This window comes from Oryctolagus cuniculus, chromosome 5 (assembly GCF_964237555.1).
Source record: "Oryctolagus cuniculus chromosome 5, mOryCun1.1, whole genome shotgun sequence".
Classification (NCBI taxonomy): domain Eukaryota; kingdom Metazoa; phylum Chordata; class Mammalia; order Lagomorpha; family Leporidae; genus Oryctolagus; species Oryctolagus cuniculus.
Genome location: NC_091436.1, coordinates 5,162,276 through 5,177,167, shown reverse-complemented (window position 1 = coordinate 5,177,167; position 14,892 = coordinate 5,162,276). Strand labels below are relative to the sequence as shown.

At 34.7% G+C, this 14,892-nt stretch overlaps 1 protein-coding gene across 13 annotated transcripts in view; it reads left to right on the top strand.

Annotated features, from left to right (window-relative positions):
- QKI (QKI, KH domain containing RNA binding) overlaps positions 1 to 14,676 on the top strand; it is a 166,504-nt gene extending 151,828 nt beyond the window's left edge. The window contains exons 5-8 of one of the 13 annotated variants that reach the window (XR_011388429.1): positions 2,622 to 2,709; positions 4,611 to 4,886; positions 5,564 to 7,689; positions 11,588 to 14,676. Coding sequence is in view for 9 of the 13 variants with exons in the window: in XM_051855178.2 (XP_051711138.1) it covers positions 2,622 to 2,709; positions 4,587 to 4,886; positions 7,615 to 7,689; positions 11,588 to 11,604 (480 nt within the window). In the remaining 4 variants the exon portion in view is untranslated. Of the gene's footprint in view, positions 1 to 2,621; positions 2,710 to 4,586; positions 4,887 to 5,563; positions 11,030 to 11,587 lie in introns of those variants that run through there. The other 12 variants (XR_011388428.1, XR_007923130.2, XR_011388427.1 and 9 more) reach the window with 12 other exon arrangements.
- The last annotated feature ends 216 nt before the right edge of the window (positions 14,677 to 14,892 follow it).

Genomic DNA, 14,892 nt, shown 5'->3' with positions numbered 1-14,892 from the left:
CATGAAGATTTTTATAGTGACTTTACTTACAATATTCAAAAACTGGTTATAGCTGAATTTCTGTAGCAGAAATACTAGTCACCCATCAAAACAAATTAACTACTGATACATGTTACAATATGGACGAGCCTTCTAAATATTGCACTGATGGAAAGAAACTAGACACAAAAACACACACAGGACTATTATACAATATTCTGTAATAGGCCAACTAAACTGTAATGTGTTAGAATAATATTGGCAGCTGAGACCTGAGCTACCTGAGGACTTTGCTCAGTGTCACCATCTGTGTCTTAATGTACATTCTACAAAACTAATTGTTGCATTTAAGGTCTTGGGAATTCACTGTATGTAAAGTATACCTCCGTTTTTGTAAATGATTTAAACTCTAGGGCAACTCCTTAAGTAAGAAGTTACTGGTTGTAGGTAATCACATAAATTTAGCAGTGTTAAAGTATGATTTTTTGACCTTAAATGGTTGCTGTAGAACAGTTTCCTTTGTCCTAAATGGAAAGGTCCTTGTTCCAGCTGTCTAGAGGTTGTGTCCCTCACTCAGAGTTCCACAGCACACCTTGTGAACGCCTGGAGTGGAGCTGCGAAGCTTCTGATGCTGGTGCTGTCTGTGAAGGCAGAGTGGTGAAGTGTTAAGGGTGTGAGGATGCAGCTCCTCCTGGAGTGAGAGGCCCCAGGGTCCAAGTCCAATTCCAACCTAGATGGTTCTCTTCTGGGAGGCATTGATGTGTGAGACCTGAGGTCACTTCCCTTGTCATTGTGGCAGCTGACAGCAGCAACTCGAATGCTGTGCTGTTCTGGTTTTTATTCTCTTCTTGAATGATCAGTGCTGCTTGCAGTATCCTACACTCGCATGTATATACACACTGATGTGCACACGTGCAGTACTTCCATCATCTTTCCCTTTGACCTTTTCCCATGTGTAATAGTGTATCACCAGCTACCGAGTGGTTTTGTTTTCTAGAGGAACAGTTTAGTCCGTATGTATTTTCAAACACCTGTTCTCTCTGCAAAAAAACTTTTTTGTTCTTTATTTATGTGATTGAGATAATTTGCTATCTTATTTGCTGACATTTTTAGATTTCTATTTCCTTCTAAGTATGGAAGATGACTAGAGGTATATTTACTGCTTTTTATTAAAAATTTTATAGAATTCAATTTATATTTTTGGTATTTGATTGTATATATTTAAATTTGAAGCAGCTGTTGATAAGTTTTAATTTTTCATGAAGTATAAGGAGTTTTATCTTAACAGATATGTAATTCTTTTAATAGCATTCCCTTTTGATAGCAACTTACTTATTTTTAATAGAATATCTGTGTTTTTTAAAAGATCATTTTGTTTCATCTTATACAAATTGGTAGAGGTCAAGGAATAGTAACCCTACAAACAAATATCTTTTGCCTATAACCTGCTGCAAAGTAGGATTTTTAAAAGTTGGCAGTGGCATACTAAGTCCTAAACAGTAGATAATACGTGGAAGTAAGAACCGTTCCCTCTCTATCACTATCTTTAAGAATGATTTTGACAGATGGACCTCATCCTTTGGGACCTAGACATTTGGGATTTGGAAGTAAAGATTTCTCATACCAATCATTTAAAAAGTCCTGATTAATAATCCTGAATTTGGGGATCTGTAGGGTTTTTAGTCATTTTTAAATAGAAAACAGCTCTGTTTTCATAGTGCTTACTGCTTTGCGAGTGGTGATATTCCACAAGCAGAAATTCAACACAGAAACAACAGAATCTGGAGGATGGCCCCTGAGAAGGTAGTGCTTAGGTGGAGATGGTAGGGTGGCATGCAAAGGAGCATCTGCAGAGAGGAGTAACTGGGAGTAGTGATTTGGTTTGATTTACAACAGTAGCTGTGTATATAAAATATTAATTTTAAGATTAATTGGTTTAACTTGAGAAGATAGTTTGGGGCCAGACCATCAGTATCCTACTTCTATATTTTTAGGTAGCAAGTACCCATATAAAGATTTGAGGCTTTAATTTTTGAGAATATTGAGGTAGAAGCTGTATTTTAGTCAATTGATGTGGCCTATATACAGACTGGTTGGAAGACAGATACCATTAATGGAAGATTCTAGTAGTTTTGATATTGTATCAATAGTAACTAGAACAAGGGTGACAAAAGTAAGTGGAAAGAGAGGGACAAATTCAAGGTAAAATATTGTGGCCAAACATGTTGATGATCAGAAATCATCCTGGATTATGTCTGTCATTGTGAATCTGAGTTTTGGAACATTCAGCAGAAATGATAGATGCTAAACAAAATGTGCTGTATGTAATTTTATCTAACATTTTCATTTCCAGTTAAAAGTGAAGCTTTTTAGAAAAACTTTAATAAATTAATACAGCTTACATAAAACATTTCCAAGTAGATACGTAGCTAGTGACTGTAGAATATGTTATATATCCTAATGCCATCACTGAGCAGATGGCCTTTGGTATGTCGGCACCTTTTGGTTCCTGTTCTTTCCTTCTCCCTGATTGAAGCAGATGACTGTAGTTACATGATGTCTAGTTTAAGTCTTGTGTGTAAATACAGCAGTGATGTATGTGGATGATCCTGAGTGCTACTGCTCTGTTTTTCCATGTGTAGGCTGAAGGAGAAGACAGCCTGAAGAAGATGCAGCTGATGGAGCTTGCGATTCTGAATGGCACCTACAGAGATGCCAACATTAAATCACGTAAGAATGAAACCGAGGCCCAGGGTTAGGGCAGTCTCGGCTGTTTTGTCCACAGACCTTTCCCATTTGGAAAGCAGAACAAATGAGAAGTAATTGTGTCACTTGATGTGGCATCAATAGTCCTGTTTTTAATACTTCCATGAATTGAGGATGCTCTTGATCTTATGACAGCAATCTAAGTATTGGGTTTTTGTGGACCTTTATTTAATTTATTTTATAGTGAAGTTTCAACCTTTAAATTCAAGAGTTTCAAATAATTTTCTATTTTGTTAACTAGATTTAAGACTATTTTGTTACTTTTATACAAAAGATAGATTTTTAAAACATCAAAATTTATGCTTAACTGATGAAAGTTGTATGTATTTGTGGGGTATCATGTGATATTTCCATACATGTATGTACATTGTGTGTAGCATTTAAGTCAGGGTAAATGTGTCAGTTTACCTTAACCATTTATCATTTCTTTATGGTGATAAACTTATTTTTTAAAAGCTAACTAAAGTGTACCTGTGAAATTCTTGCCTTTCACCTTGCTTGCCTGTTTTCCCTCCAGTATTTTTCCTCTATTTTTTTCATATGAGAGTTCACAGAGATCAGTTGGTAATAACTATGTTCAGTCTATTTTTTTCCTTTTTATGTGTCTGTTTTTATAAGGTATAAGAGAGTTGCTTTTTTATACTTTAAATGACATAATATGAAATTTATATTTTGAGACAGTCTAATACAGTGTACACATGTAATTTATGAATGCAGCATCATATTTAAATAGCTAAATTTTTAAAAAAAAAGAAATTTAAAGTCTTTGATAACTCTTTTTTTTTTATTTATTTATTTTTTGACAGGCAGAGTGGACAGTGAGAGAGAGAGAGCGAGAGAGAGAAAGGTCTTCCTTTTCCGTTGGTTCACCCTCTAATGGCCGCCACGGCTGGCGCACCGCGCTGATCCGATGGCAGGAGCCAGGTACTTCTCCTGGTCTCCCATGGGGTGCAGGGCCCAAGCACTTGGGCCATCCTCCACTGCACTCCCTGGCCACAGCAGAGAGCTGGCCTGGAAGAGGGGCAACCGGGACAGAATCCGGTGCCCCGACCGGGACTAGAACCCGGTGTGCTGGTGCTGCAAGGTGGAGGATTAGCCTAGTGAGCCGTGGCACCGGCTGATAACTCTTAATGGGTTTAAAGTAGTACTTTTCAACTAACTTTTATTTACTCATGAAACTGAGTATATCATTAACAGTCATGGAAAAATATATATTATTAAAAACAATAAACATGGATTTCAACGTTTTTTCTTGCATGTCTTTTAATTCTGCCTTGAACTTTTTGAAGCCCTATTTTTATATCATTAATCCTGACTTTACAAATAGTTAATTCCCTAAAGATGCAGGTGATTTATATGTAGACCTAATAATTACTTGCTTTTCTTGTTACAATGAAAAATACTCATTTTTTAACCTGAAACTACGTTTTAGAAATGTACCAAAACTGTGTTTCTGTGGACTCCAGTTCCAAATTATGATTTTTTAACATCTTTTAACGCAGTGTTTCCTTGTGCTTCTGCATGAATCTTTAGTCTCATGAAATCTTAAAAGCAGATAAATCAAATAAATGTAACCTACTTTAATGGTGTCATTCTTTTTTTTGTTTTACAGTGGCTTTTTAATTTTTGCACATTTATTAATCACATTGGGAAAGGGAAAGCTGTTTGCATTTGATTGGTGTGCTTTGACATTTTTGTGTGATTGGCGCATGTACTAATGATTTCCTTTTATTTTTCTTCTTTCCTGCTTTTTCCCTTTCTTTTTCCTACTCCCCTCTCGTTTTCCCATGTTTTATACTGCTGTCTCTGTACTTCCTTCTGAATTTCTTTGCTTACTGTAGCAGCCCTTGCCTTTTCTCTTGCAGCGACAGCCCAGGCTGCCCCAAGGATCATTACTGGGCCTGCGCCTGTTCTCCCACCAGCTGCCCTGCGTACTCCTACGCCAGCTGGCCCTACCATAATGCCTTTGATCAGACAAATACAGACCGCTGTCATGCCAAACGGAACTCCTCACCCAACTGCTGCAATAGTTCCTCCAGGGCCCGAAGCTGGTTTAATCTACACACCCTATGAATACCCCTACACGTTGGCACCAGCTACATCAATCCTTGAGTATCCTATTGAACCTAGTGGTGTATTAGGTAAGTTCTTCTCTCTGTGTGACTAACAACATTCTTTTCAATAAATTTTGCTGCCCCAGACTTTGAAATGATTTTATCAGTTTTAGACAGGCAAGTTTCCACTTGGAAGGACTGAATTTTATTTCTGCCTTTCAGAAGGCTTTCCCTTTTAAATAATTATACTTTATATTTGTTAAAGTGCACTTATTAATTCAAATTAACTTTGGTTACACAAATTGGTTATATAAATTTTTAACACTTTTCACATTTGACATCACTGAGGTAATTTTGAATTTTAGGGTCCACCCCGCTGACCTGTCACCTCCATCAGCTCCACTTCACAAAGTTAGATTTAATTGTCAGCTAAATTTTAAATTTTCATGTGAAACTATTTTAAGATCTTAATATTTATATTATTGTGTGTGTTTTTAAAAATTTGTGATCATTTAAAATGTAAAACAAACCAGATAAATAATGGCCTTGTTAAGGTTTTCCAGTGCTTGTCTTTTGAAGTGTTAGTTAACATGAAACATGAATTTCGGTAGTACAGTATTTAATAGATGTGTGAATAAATACCAGGTCACTGAATTCAGAGTCCCACCTGAGGCAGAAGTGAAGGTCATGGTATAAGCTCTTGGTGTTACATGAACAAAAGTGATGTGCTCGAAAAAGACATTCTTGATCCCTTTTTTTTATAGAGTGGATTGAAATGCCAGTCATGCCTGATATTTCAGCCCATTGACTTGCTGGATGGAGGACTAGAGCACCAGCAGCTGTTCTAACACGACCAGTCAATGTGGAACACACTGTTTCCGTGCATCCCTTTTGTTTTTCCAGACAGAATTTGAATACTTTTTTTTTTTTCTTCTTGAATTGTATATGACCTTGGTGCTGCATGCATGCCGTTGACTTTTAGGACTTTGGTGTTTTAAGGTTTTTTTTTTTCCCTCCAGCATTAATACTGATTTATAAAAATTTGAAAGCCTTTTAATGAATCCGAACACTAAGATTTAAATTCAAAAATTCATTGTTCAATTAAAGCCACAATGCTCTGTATGTTATCTGTGTGTGTGCATGCACTCAGGTGCCTTTTGTTTTATGAACAAATACATTATATTGTACATGTTTTCCGTTCATCTCTACATCATTGTATGAAGTAATTATAGGTCAGAATTATACCACAGAACTGTTGATGAAAGGCTTGTTTCTGTTGCACATTTCTTGAAGCATTTTTAAAATAACCTGTAACCTGTAACCTGAAGTTTTCCTTTCTATTAATACTCTGTCCTGTGGCCCTGTGCATGCTCCTTCCCCCAGAACTCCTCTCTGCTGCACCCACAGCATCTGTTCCTGAGGAGTTAGGACTCTTGCCTTCCTGCAAGGCTGGGGTTCTTAGCCACCAGCTCGAATAGGAGAACTTTCATTGCAAGATCTCCCTGATTTTGCTGTCAGAACTACACTCACGTATGATTAGTTTATCTAAAATGGAAAAAGGGTTGTGAACCAGTTTACTGCTTAGAAACAGCAAGAGGCACTGCAGTAAAATTTCTCACTATAAACTAGTAGCATTGTTTTCTTTTGGTGGGAAATTTTTATTTATAAAATCTTAATTATTAGACTGGCAGAATTAACAGGAAAAAATGCATTTCGTAATTGGCATCGTAAGAAGAGAAATACTAAGTGAAGAAGTTTGTTATAATCAGTTTTATTTCTTGCTTTGCCACCTAAGCAGTAAAACTTGATATTGACCACTGGAAGAACTGAGAAAATTATCTTCAATTACTACATTACCGTAAATTTGCACACAGATAACATGCATGCTGTAAATCACCTCTCACAATAAATTACTTGCAAATATGCAGTGCCCTTCAAAACAGATGCAGACACGTGTGTTGGTGGTAGTGAGGAGATTGGTGTTAGCATCAAATCTTCATTGATGACTAATTTTTAATTCCCTTCCTTTTATCTTTAGGTATGGCTTTCCCAACGAAAGGCTAAGAATTCAAGAACGGTCTTAACTGAACCCTCATCAGATCTGAATTTAACAAATGCTTAGTCTCAGCAGCCTCCGGGGGAAAAAAGCTTAGCCTAGCAGTCAGTGACTTACTTGCACTTTTTGCACATAGATATAAAGTAAAAACTTGTTATTAATTTGGTTTAGCCTGTAATATTATGAAGTAACAGTAATTTATAAAGGAGTGTATAGTAGTATACTGACTGCTAAGTGTACTATACTGTTTGCTTTACTAATCACCTAATTCATTGCAGTTCATACTTATTGACTCAGAGTTTAAAACCACAATCTGTAGGCTTTAAGAATTGCTTTTAAACCTTTTTAAGTGATAAACTCTGGAAGTGGTCTTAAGGTTAGCAAATAATTGTCAGTATGAAACGTGGCATTATTGAAGTAGTTGTGCTGCAAGAAAGGCACTCCAGTGAATATGTGACTAGTAAAGCTTCAATGTGTTTGCATCTAACAGAGCTCATGAAGTACTGTGACTTGGGGATTGTGAGTGAACAGATGAAAATAGGTTAAGACCAAGGTGTTTGAAATGAATGCAATATAAATAGATGCATATATACATGACATGTTATGGTTAACTTTAAAACTACTGTGCCTTAACGTGTTTCCTAAAGCAAACTTTTGTAGTAAATGAAATTTGAAATCCATTTTGATAAACCTGCTGTTAATGTTTCTTCCCCTTGTGAATGTTTTCTAACTTTGTCTTGGTAATTGCAATTTAACTAGGTGCGGTGGCTACTAAAGTTCGAAGGCACGATATGCGTGTCCATCCTTACCAAAGGATTGTGACCGCAGACCGAGGTTAGTTTAGTTCTGCAGTTCTTGTTTATAAGAAATGGGTTGGATGTCCATACAGTTTGCAACACCACACCTGATGGAAAAATGTAACTGCTTACCTGCCCCCTGTTTTCATTTTCTAAATTCATTTGTAATAATTGACAGATTTAAGGTTGGGCCTTTTGTTTTCTTTCTCCCTTCATATATTTTAACTTATTAAGTCTTCTAGTATTATGTACTATGGATTTATTCCTACTAAAACATAAATTAGTCAATTTCGGGAGCTATTAAATTTTTATGTTGCCTTAGCTATTTTTCAATAACTTTTACTGAAATTTACCTTTTAATTGTTCTGAAATTCTGGGTTGGTATTGCAAAATGAATTGAACAGATGGTGCTTTAATGAGAGAAGTAAAGGAATATTTGCCTCCTGTGTACTTTTGGAGAAAACTGAAGATTTAGTTTCCATTTTTCTTTACAATAAAATATTTGAGCCACTTTATAAACATGAGGAGGATGTACATGTCAAATACTTCGCTAAAATCAAAAGGACTGTGAAGATAACTTTCATGTAGTTGAATATTTTTCTTAATTAGAATACCAATTCCCTTTTATTCTTCCATTCTCTTGCCAAAATGGATCCTTTGATTTTTGTCATTTGCTGCTAAAATATATTATCTGAAGGTAAACTATCTCCTGAAGTTCTGTGGTATATAAGATCCAACTGTTTAAATATCCTTTTTAACTCACCTGTGACTGGAAAATAAGTCTTCATTTTTCTCCTTTTCAACATTTGTAGTTTGTGTCCTATATATATGTGTGTGTGTGTGTATGTGTCCTTGGACCCTTATATACATTATTTATGTTTATTGAGGAGTGATCTTTTCGGTTTATTGACATTGAATTGTTTTCTAAGTTGTTTTTTTTTTTTTTAAACCACAAGATAGGCATCTGAAGCTTGGTAGAAAAGAACTTTTTCCCATCTTCTATGATGGTACATCTGCCATCTACTAATTAAATTGATCAAAGTCTCTGCTGTTAGTAGGGAAAAGAAGTGATATGTTACACTCCAATTATACACCTCTATGACTATGAAACACCTACCTACTTCACATGATTTATATTTGAATATTGATTATAAGTATTGGACACAGCTGTTGTCCACATCAGAAATAAAATGCCTTTCCATTGTGATATTCATTTAGCATCATGCATCATCAAAGAGCCTTCCAGACTTTTAACTAATACATACATTACTTGTGGTGAACATTCAGTGAATGACCCTAAGCTCCATGATTATCTATGAAGATTGTACTCCTTGCAAGTCATGTAGAGATGGAAAATCTTGGTTTTTTTAAAAGTTATTTAGATTTGAAGAAACTAGATAATCCCATGAATAATTTGAAGCTTTATTCATATCGATACTGTTTAAATTAGTTCTACTGAATACCCCAGCATAGTTTTTCCACTGTTAAGTTTTTCCTGAATGCCCCCTCTTAGGAGATTTTTCATTATTTGGTTTTAACGCAATAATTATTGGCTTACTTAATACTCCGTGCCTTGAGATAGTCGAAAATATTAAAGGAAGGTTTTATCATATTTGGAAAATGACAGCACATTCCATGCATGGCTCTTTTTTAGTTAAATGTGTTTTAATTAATTCTCATTGTTTTTATTCAAAATGCAATGTCAGCAAACCGAAATGCTAATTTTTTTTTAAAGTAACAGAATACTTTATACTTGCTATCACTGTATGCACTCATTGGGTCTAAGGGTGATGTCTAAAATCCTTTACTTAAATTATTTTATGATACTACTGTTTTCTCTATTTTTGAGGTTTTTTTTTTTTAATTATTTTTTAAAAAAGTCTTTTGAAGAGATTATTATAACCATTCACCTAATACAAGGAAAATCAGCCCTTGGATATGTAACCATGTAATTCTAAATGAACATTTAGAGTACTACATGGTTGACAGATTTCTAGTCTTTACTAAAAATAAACCCACCTCTAGACGTGTGTCAAAACTGAATTTGAAACCTATAAAAGACCAACTGACTTTTTAGTTGTAATTAACTATAACCGGTTTTGCACAGTTGTCACTCCTGTGTGTACTGTAGGAGGCCAGGACTTGGCAGAGGATATATTATAGGTGTACTGGTATATATAAATGGTAGTTACTTTGTTTATATATTCCACACTTAAAGACACCTAATGAAATGTTTTTCTGAGTAATGATTTTACAAAAACCATTACTTACATAATTTGTATAAAAAATTTAAACAATTTTAATCAAAACTAAGTAATATCAAAAATGCTTTAAGATTCCATATTTTGGAATACCTGTTAAATAATAATGACTATAAATACTTACTTTCTCCTTTGATTTTGAAATAGCAGTTTTTATTTTAAATGAAATTCCACTTTTTAAGAAATTCAGGGAAGATTTGGTCACATTGAAGATATAATATTTTTGTAGTATTTATGAACTGTCCTAAATGGTAGACTATGGAAAGCATTTTTGTCATAATGAAGGTAAATCAGTCCATTATATTACATCATTTAAACTCTGTGAGCATTATATCTACTGAGTTTTGATTTATGAAGTGACACAGAATCTGACTTTGCACTGAATAACTTTTTGTTCACATTTCCTCTGCCTTAAGTCACAAATGGCAACAGTACAGAAAATTCTATCAAACCTCAGAATATAGTAGAAATAATTAAGCTGTTGAATGAGTCTTAAAAAAATCATACTACTGTTAAGTGGACCAAGTTGGATGAAGCAGAATGTGACAGATGTTGATTAAGGAAGGAACAACTCAAGGACATTGGGAATGATAACTTTTCCACTTGAGAACTACTTTATGTTTTACTGTAATTTTTAAATTTTTTGTTACTTTGCAAAAGAAAATAGTATTTACAGGTGGCTTCTTTTAAAATATAAAAATATAAAGCAGGAATGTATATGAAATGTCAGATTTTATTGTATTTGCAGAGTATTAGCTTTGAAATTGAATAAAGAAAGCTGTTTGTAGTTTTAAAATGCCTTATTGGTATCAATTAGAAATTTCTTCTATTTTTTGATGTACCTAGAGCTTTTTGAGTATAGAATTTTAAATGGCAGGATTTTACAGTGTTTACATGCAAGTGCATTTTATAAGTGTTCTATATGTGTAAAATAGTCTTTTCAACTGGAAAGTGTTGGCTGGTGCAGAAGGCCTGGCCTTTTTCTGGTTCCCATGATGTTGCCTACACTGCTAGACTACAGTTTAGTATTGCTTTGTATCATGAGGCCAAGAAATTCCATGTTGTTTGTAAATAGAATAATTGAAAAAGCAATAAACATTTATTGAATAAAAGAAACCTGTTTGGCCCAGAGTTTATGTTGAACCAAATTGTTCATAGAAATTTAAATTCCATTAGATTCATTTCTGTTGATCATCAGTTATTAATAATCACAACCATCATTAATAGTCGCTTAATGCTTGCATCTGAGAGAATACTAATGCTTAATAGCAGTCAGATACTGTTAACTGCACTGACTGTTTCAAAATTCTGTATACCAAACCTATTCATTGTTGTTTTCCAATTTCCTTCATTGACTGCTACTAACTATTAGTTGTTAGTTGTATTTTATTTCTATTTTTTTCCTGTTAACCAGTTCCTTTTTTTTATTTATTTATTTTTTGTGGGAGTGGGCTCTTCTTCATTTGTTCAAATCATGATATGGAATTGTCATGATTTTTATTGTATTCTGTAGATGGTGTCAATCAGTTTGTCAGAATTAAACATGCTTTTTTTTTTTTTTATTAGTTGTGATTAGTTTTTCATGTTGTCATTAAGCCGTCACTAGCTGAAACTAATCTCTTCTCTATCTTTTCTTTTCTTTTTTTGTTTTGTTTTTTGTTTCTAACCACCCAGCCGCCACCGGCAACTAACCTATGACCTTCTGACCTCTGAACTCTTCACCCAATGATGACCTGACCATGCCTGCCTGCTGATCAGTTAACTGGTAATCGCCTTTGCTTGCCTGTCGTCAGTGCAGCGAGCTGAGGCACTTGTCCGTTCGTCTTACCATCTAACCAAACAAAAGACAAAGAAATTGTTGTCCTCCAACTCAGCTTTTTTTCCTTACCCCCCCCCCCCCCAATTTGGGTGAACGTGGTTCTAGAACCTGCACTGAATAGTAGTAAAGCAATAAGGCCCAATTCATCCCACAGCACTGACCGTCTTTTAATGTCCCCCTCTGAGCGAACGGTAAGGGGAGACAGATGGCCCTTAACTACTCATTGACAGAGGCAGTTACTGTGAGAGACTTCTAGGAACCTTTTTCTTCTCATAGCGAAGTCAAAGCTCTCTCTGAATGTACTGTGTGATGATACATCATGCATGAACCTTTGGTCAGGGATGTCATTGGTGAAGTGATTTCAAAAAGTATTCAGAATTCGATATGCTGTTCCGTCACTACTGTGCCCTCAAAGGGCAGAGGGGGCAGCCTTCTCACATTGCCTGCCAGAATCTGAAGTATTAGAAGAAAGTGTGCCATGAGAGGAGACGTGACAAGGAGTTTGGGAAATTAGTGCAAAGTAAAAATACTGCAACACTATTTTTAAAAAGATAAATATCTGAGTTAAAATTACTGAACCTTTATTTTACACCTCCGTTAAAAATATACGAGAACAAGGTACATGCATTATGTGTCACATTACTGGGCAAACTGTTCAAGTATTTTTTTTAAACCTCCCTGTATAGAAAAAATCATTAAGGATGTAAAAGCCATGCTTGCCTATTTGCTGTATACATGTAATGAAATTGTAGATAAAGTGTAGTGCATTGAAACAAATGAACAAAAAGTAGATTCTTTTACTATACAAGGGTGCTGGTGCAGAAAAAAAATATATATATTTTTGGAAATGTAGCATTTTATACTTTCAAGTGTTATAAAAAAAAGAAAAAGAACAAAGAAACCCTTTATTTCATTAAATGATTTTTTCTGGTGGTTGTCAAGAAACAAAAGACCAAAAGAGCCTTTTTGTCTTTATTTTTTATTTTTTAAGTATTGGAATAAGTCTAAAGAAAAGAAAGTGCCTTATTTTCCTTCATGGTCATTTAGTCAAGTGTCTCGTAAGATCAGCTCCTCCCTCACAATAAAAGTTAATGCATGTTCCTCAGTCGCCCAGTATGTGAAAGAAGATAAGAGGGGAGACAAATGAGTTGATGGTTTGATTCATATGATTTTTGCCACATTACCTTGATGCAAATTTGCCAAATCTGATACTGTGAAAAAATTGATAACTTTTCTAATGTCTGACTTGTTAAGTTTTAAAACATAATTCTTTTAAAAATCATAATTGAATACTTTTGGTTATTATAATCTCCAGTGTTCACCCAAAAGATTCTGAGATAAAAATTATGTGAGATCATCTGAACATCAGTTTACAGACAGAATTACAGCTTTATTTTATTTGGAGAAGGGGTAGACCTTGGACTTTTTTTTTTTTTCTTATTAATTGGAGAATAGTAGTAAGCCTAGCAAACCTTTTCACAAAAATGAATCTTAGTGATTTTCATTCTGAAAAACTGTTTTTAAATGACCCCAATTTAATCATCCTACTTTATACCATTAGCAGAGGACTTGTAATGTCCATCTCTTTGCTGGTTTTAGTAACCTCCCCTCCTGTTCCCACATGTGTTTTTGACTCCCTTTTTTTTTAAAATTTTAAAAGAATGGGAAAAACCATCATTGTGGGTGTAAATACTCAAGTACACTTCAGTTGCTCATGAATTCAGTTTTGTAGTTGAAGCATTTTGTATGCAAAGCTACATCTGAACACTGAGTGAATAGTTGTTAGCTGCTCAGTACCAGACATGGCAAATCTCAAGTGGCAGTGGACTTCCAGCTCGTCAACTCTTCTCCCTCTCCCGTCCTTCACAGGCAAGGTCAGCAGGACGCTCAGTCAGCACCTTCACGGTGACCTCTCCATCATCGTGTCTCTCTTGGAAACCTTTTTCAGTTTATTTACTATGCAATAGACATTCATTGTTTTGTATTCTGCTAGCTTTGGTTTAATGTGCCACTGCTTTGTCTTTCTGTTACACATACCATTGTTTTGATTTATTTACAATATATGCTGTGCCATTTTGATTTTTATTTTGTTTGGTTGGTTGAATAAATTTGCGACACTCAAACACTTGAGGTGATAGTTGTTAAAAACGATACCAGTATTTGATCCAGTTTCATCTCAACTGCGTTATACCTGGACATTTTAGATGTTTATCAAAGGTCTTTTCTGGGGAAGGAAGTAAATGTATGAGATAATAAATGTGTGACATTTATGAGTAATGCTGGCTCTGAACAAACTGTTGAAAACTTTAGTTGGTAAAATTTTGGATCAACTGAAAAAAAAAAGCATGACTTTTGAACTCTCTGAATGCCTTGGTTCTCAGTATTATCATTCTTTATTGAATTTATTTCTTATTAAAATATGTAGTTTTTAAGACTTTTTTTTCTGACAGTATTATGTAATTTTTTAGCGTGGGTAGGTGGGAGTGTCGCTTGTATGTTACCGTACAGCTGACATGTATTTTTGTCTATTCTTTATTATCTTAGTAGTTTCATGCTATGTATGTACCATAACCAACCTATTGCCTATGAGAAACATGTAAGATAATGTATTTACAGCCATTGTTACAAGTTTATAATGTATTTTTCTATCTTGTTTTATATGTATGTTATATAACATTCAAAAAGAATTTTTTTCTTGATTGAGAAAAGGATACAAAATGCAAAATCCACAATTTTGATAACTGAAAATTGCCAATTGTTTTGCAGTACTTTATTATATTGGGTGTCTTGTCTTTCTTGAGCTTTTAGTTAGCTAATGAATGAAAACATTAGACACTTTGAGTTTTAGTTGGGATTTTACATAGCTTGCATTTTAATTCTTTGGTTCCTTGCTGTTTCTATTAACCCATAGCATTATTTTAATAAATGTTATAATACCAACCTACTAACTCTGGACTGTGTCTGTTTATTAACCTTTCCATGTTTAATAAACAAATAAAAACAAAAGAATGTCAAGTCGTAAGTTACTGGACTAACCCTGGAGAAGGTGACACAGATAACATAGCGTGACTTGTGTTCATGTTGTCTGTCAGCTGACAGCTGCGCACACTGCTGTTAAAACAGCTCTGGGTTTTCTGGCCTTTTACTTTGGGGAGTAGGT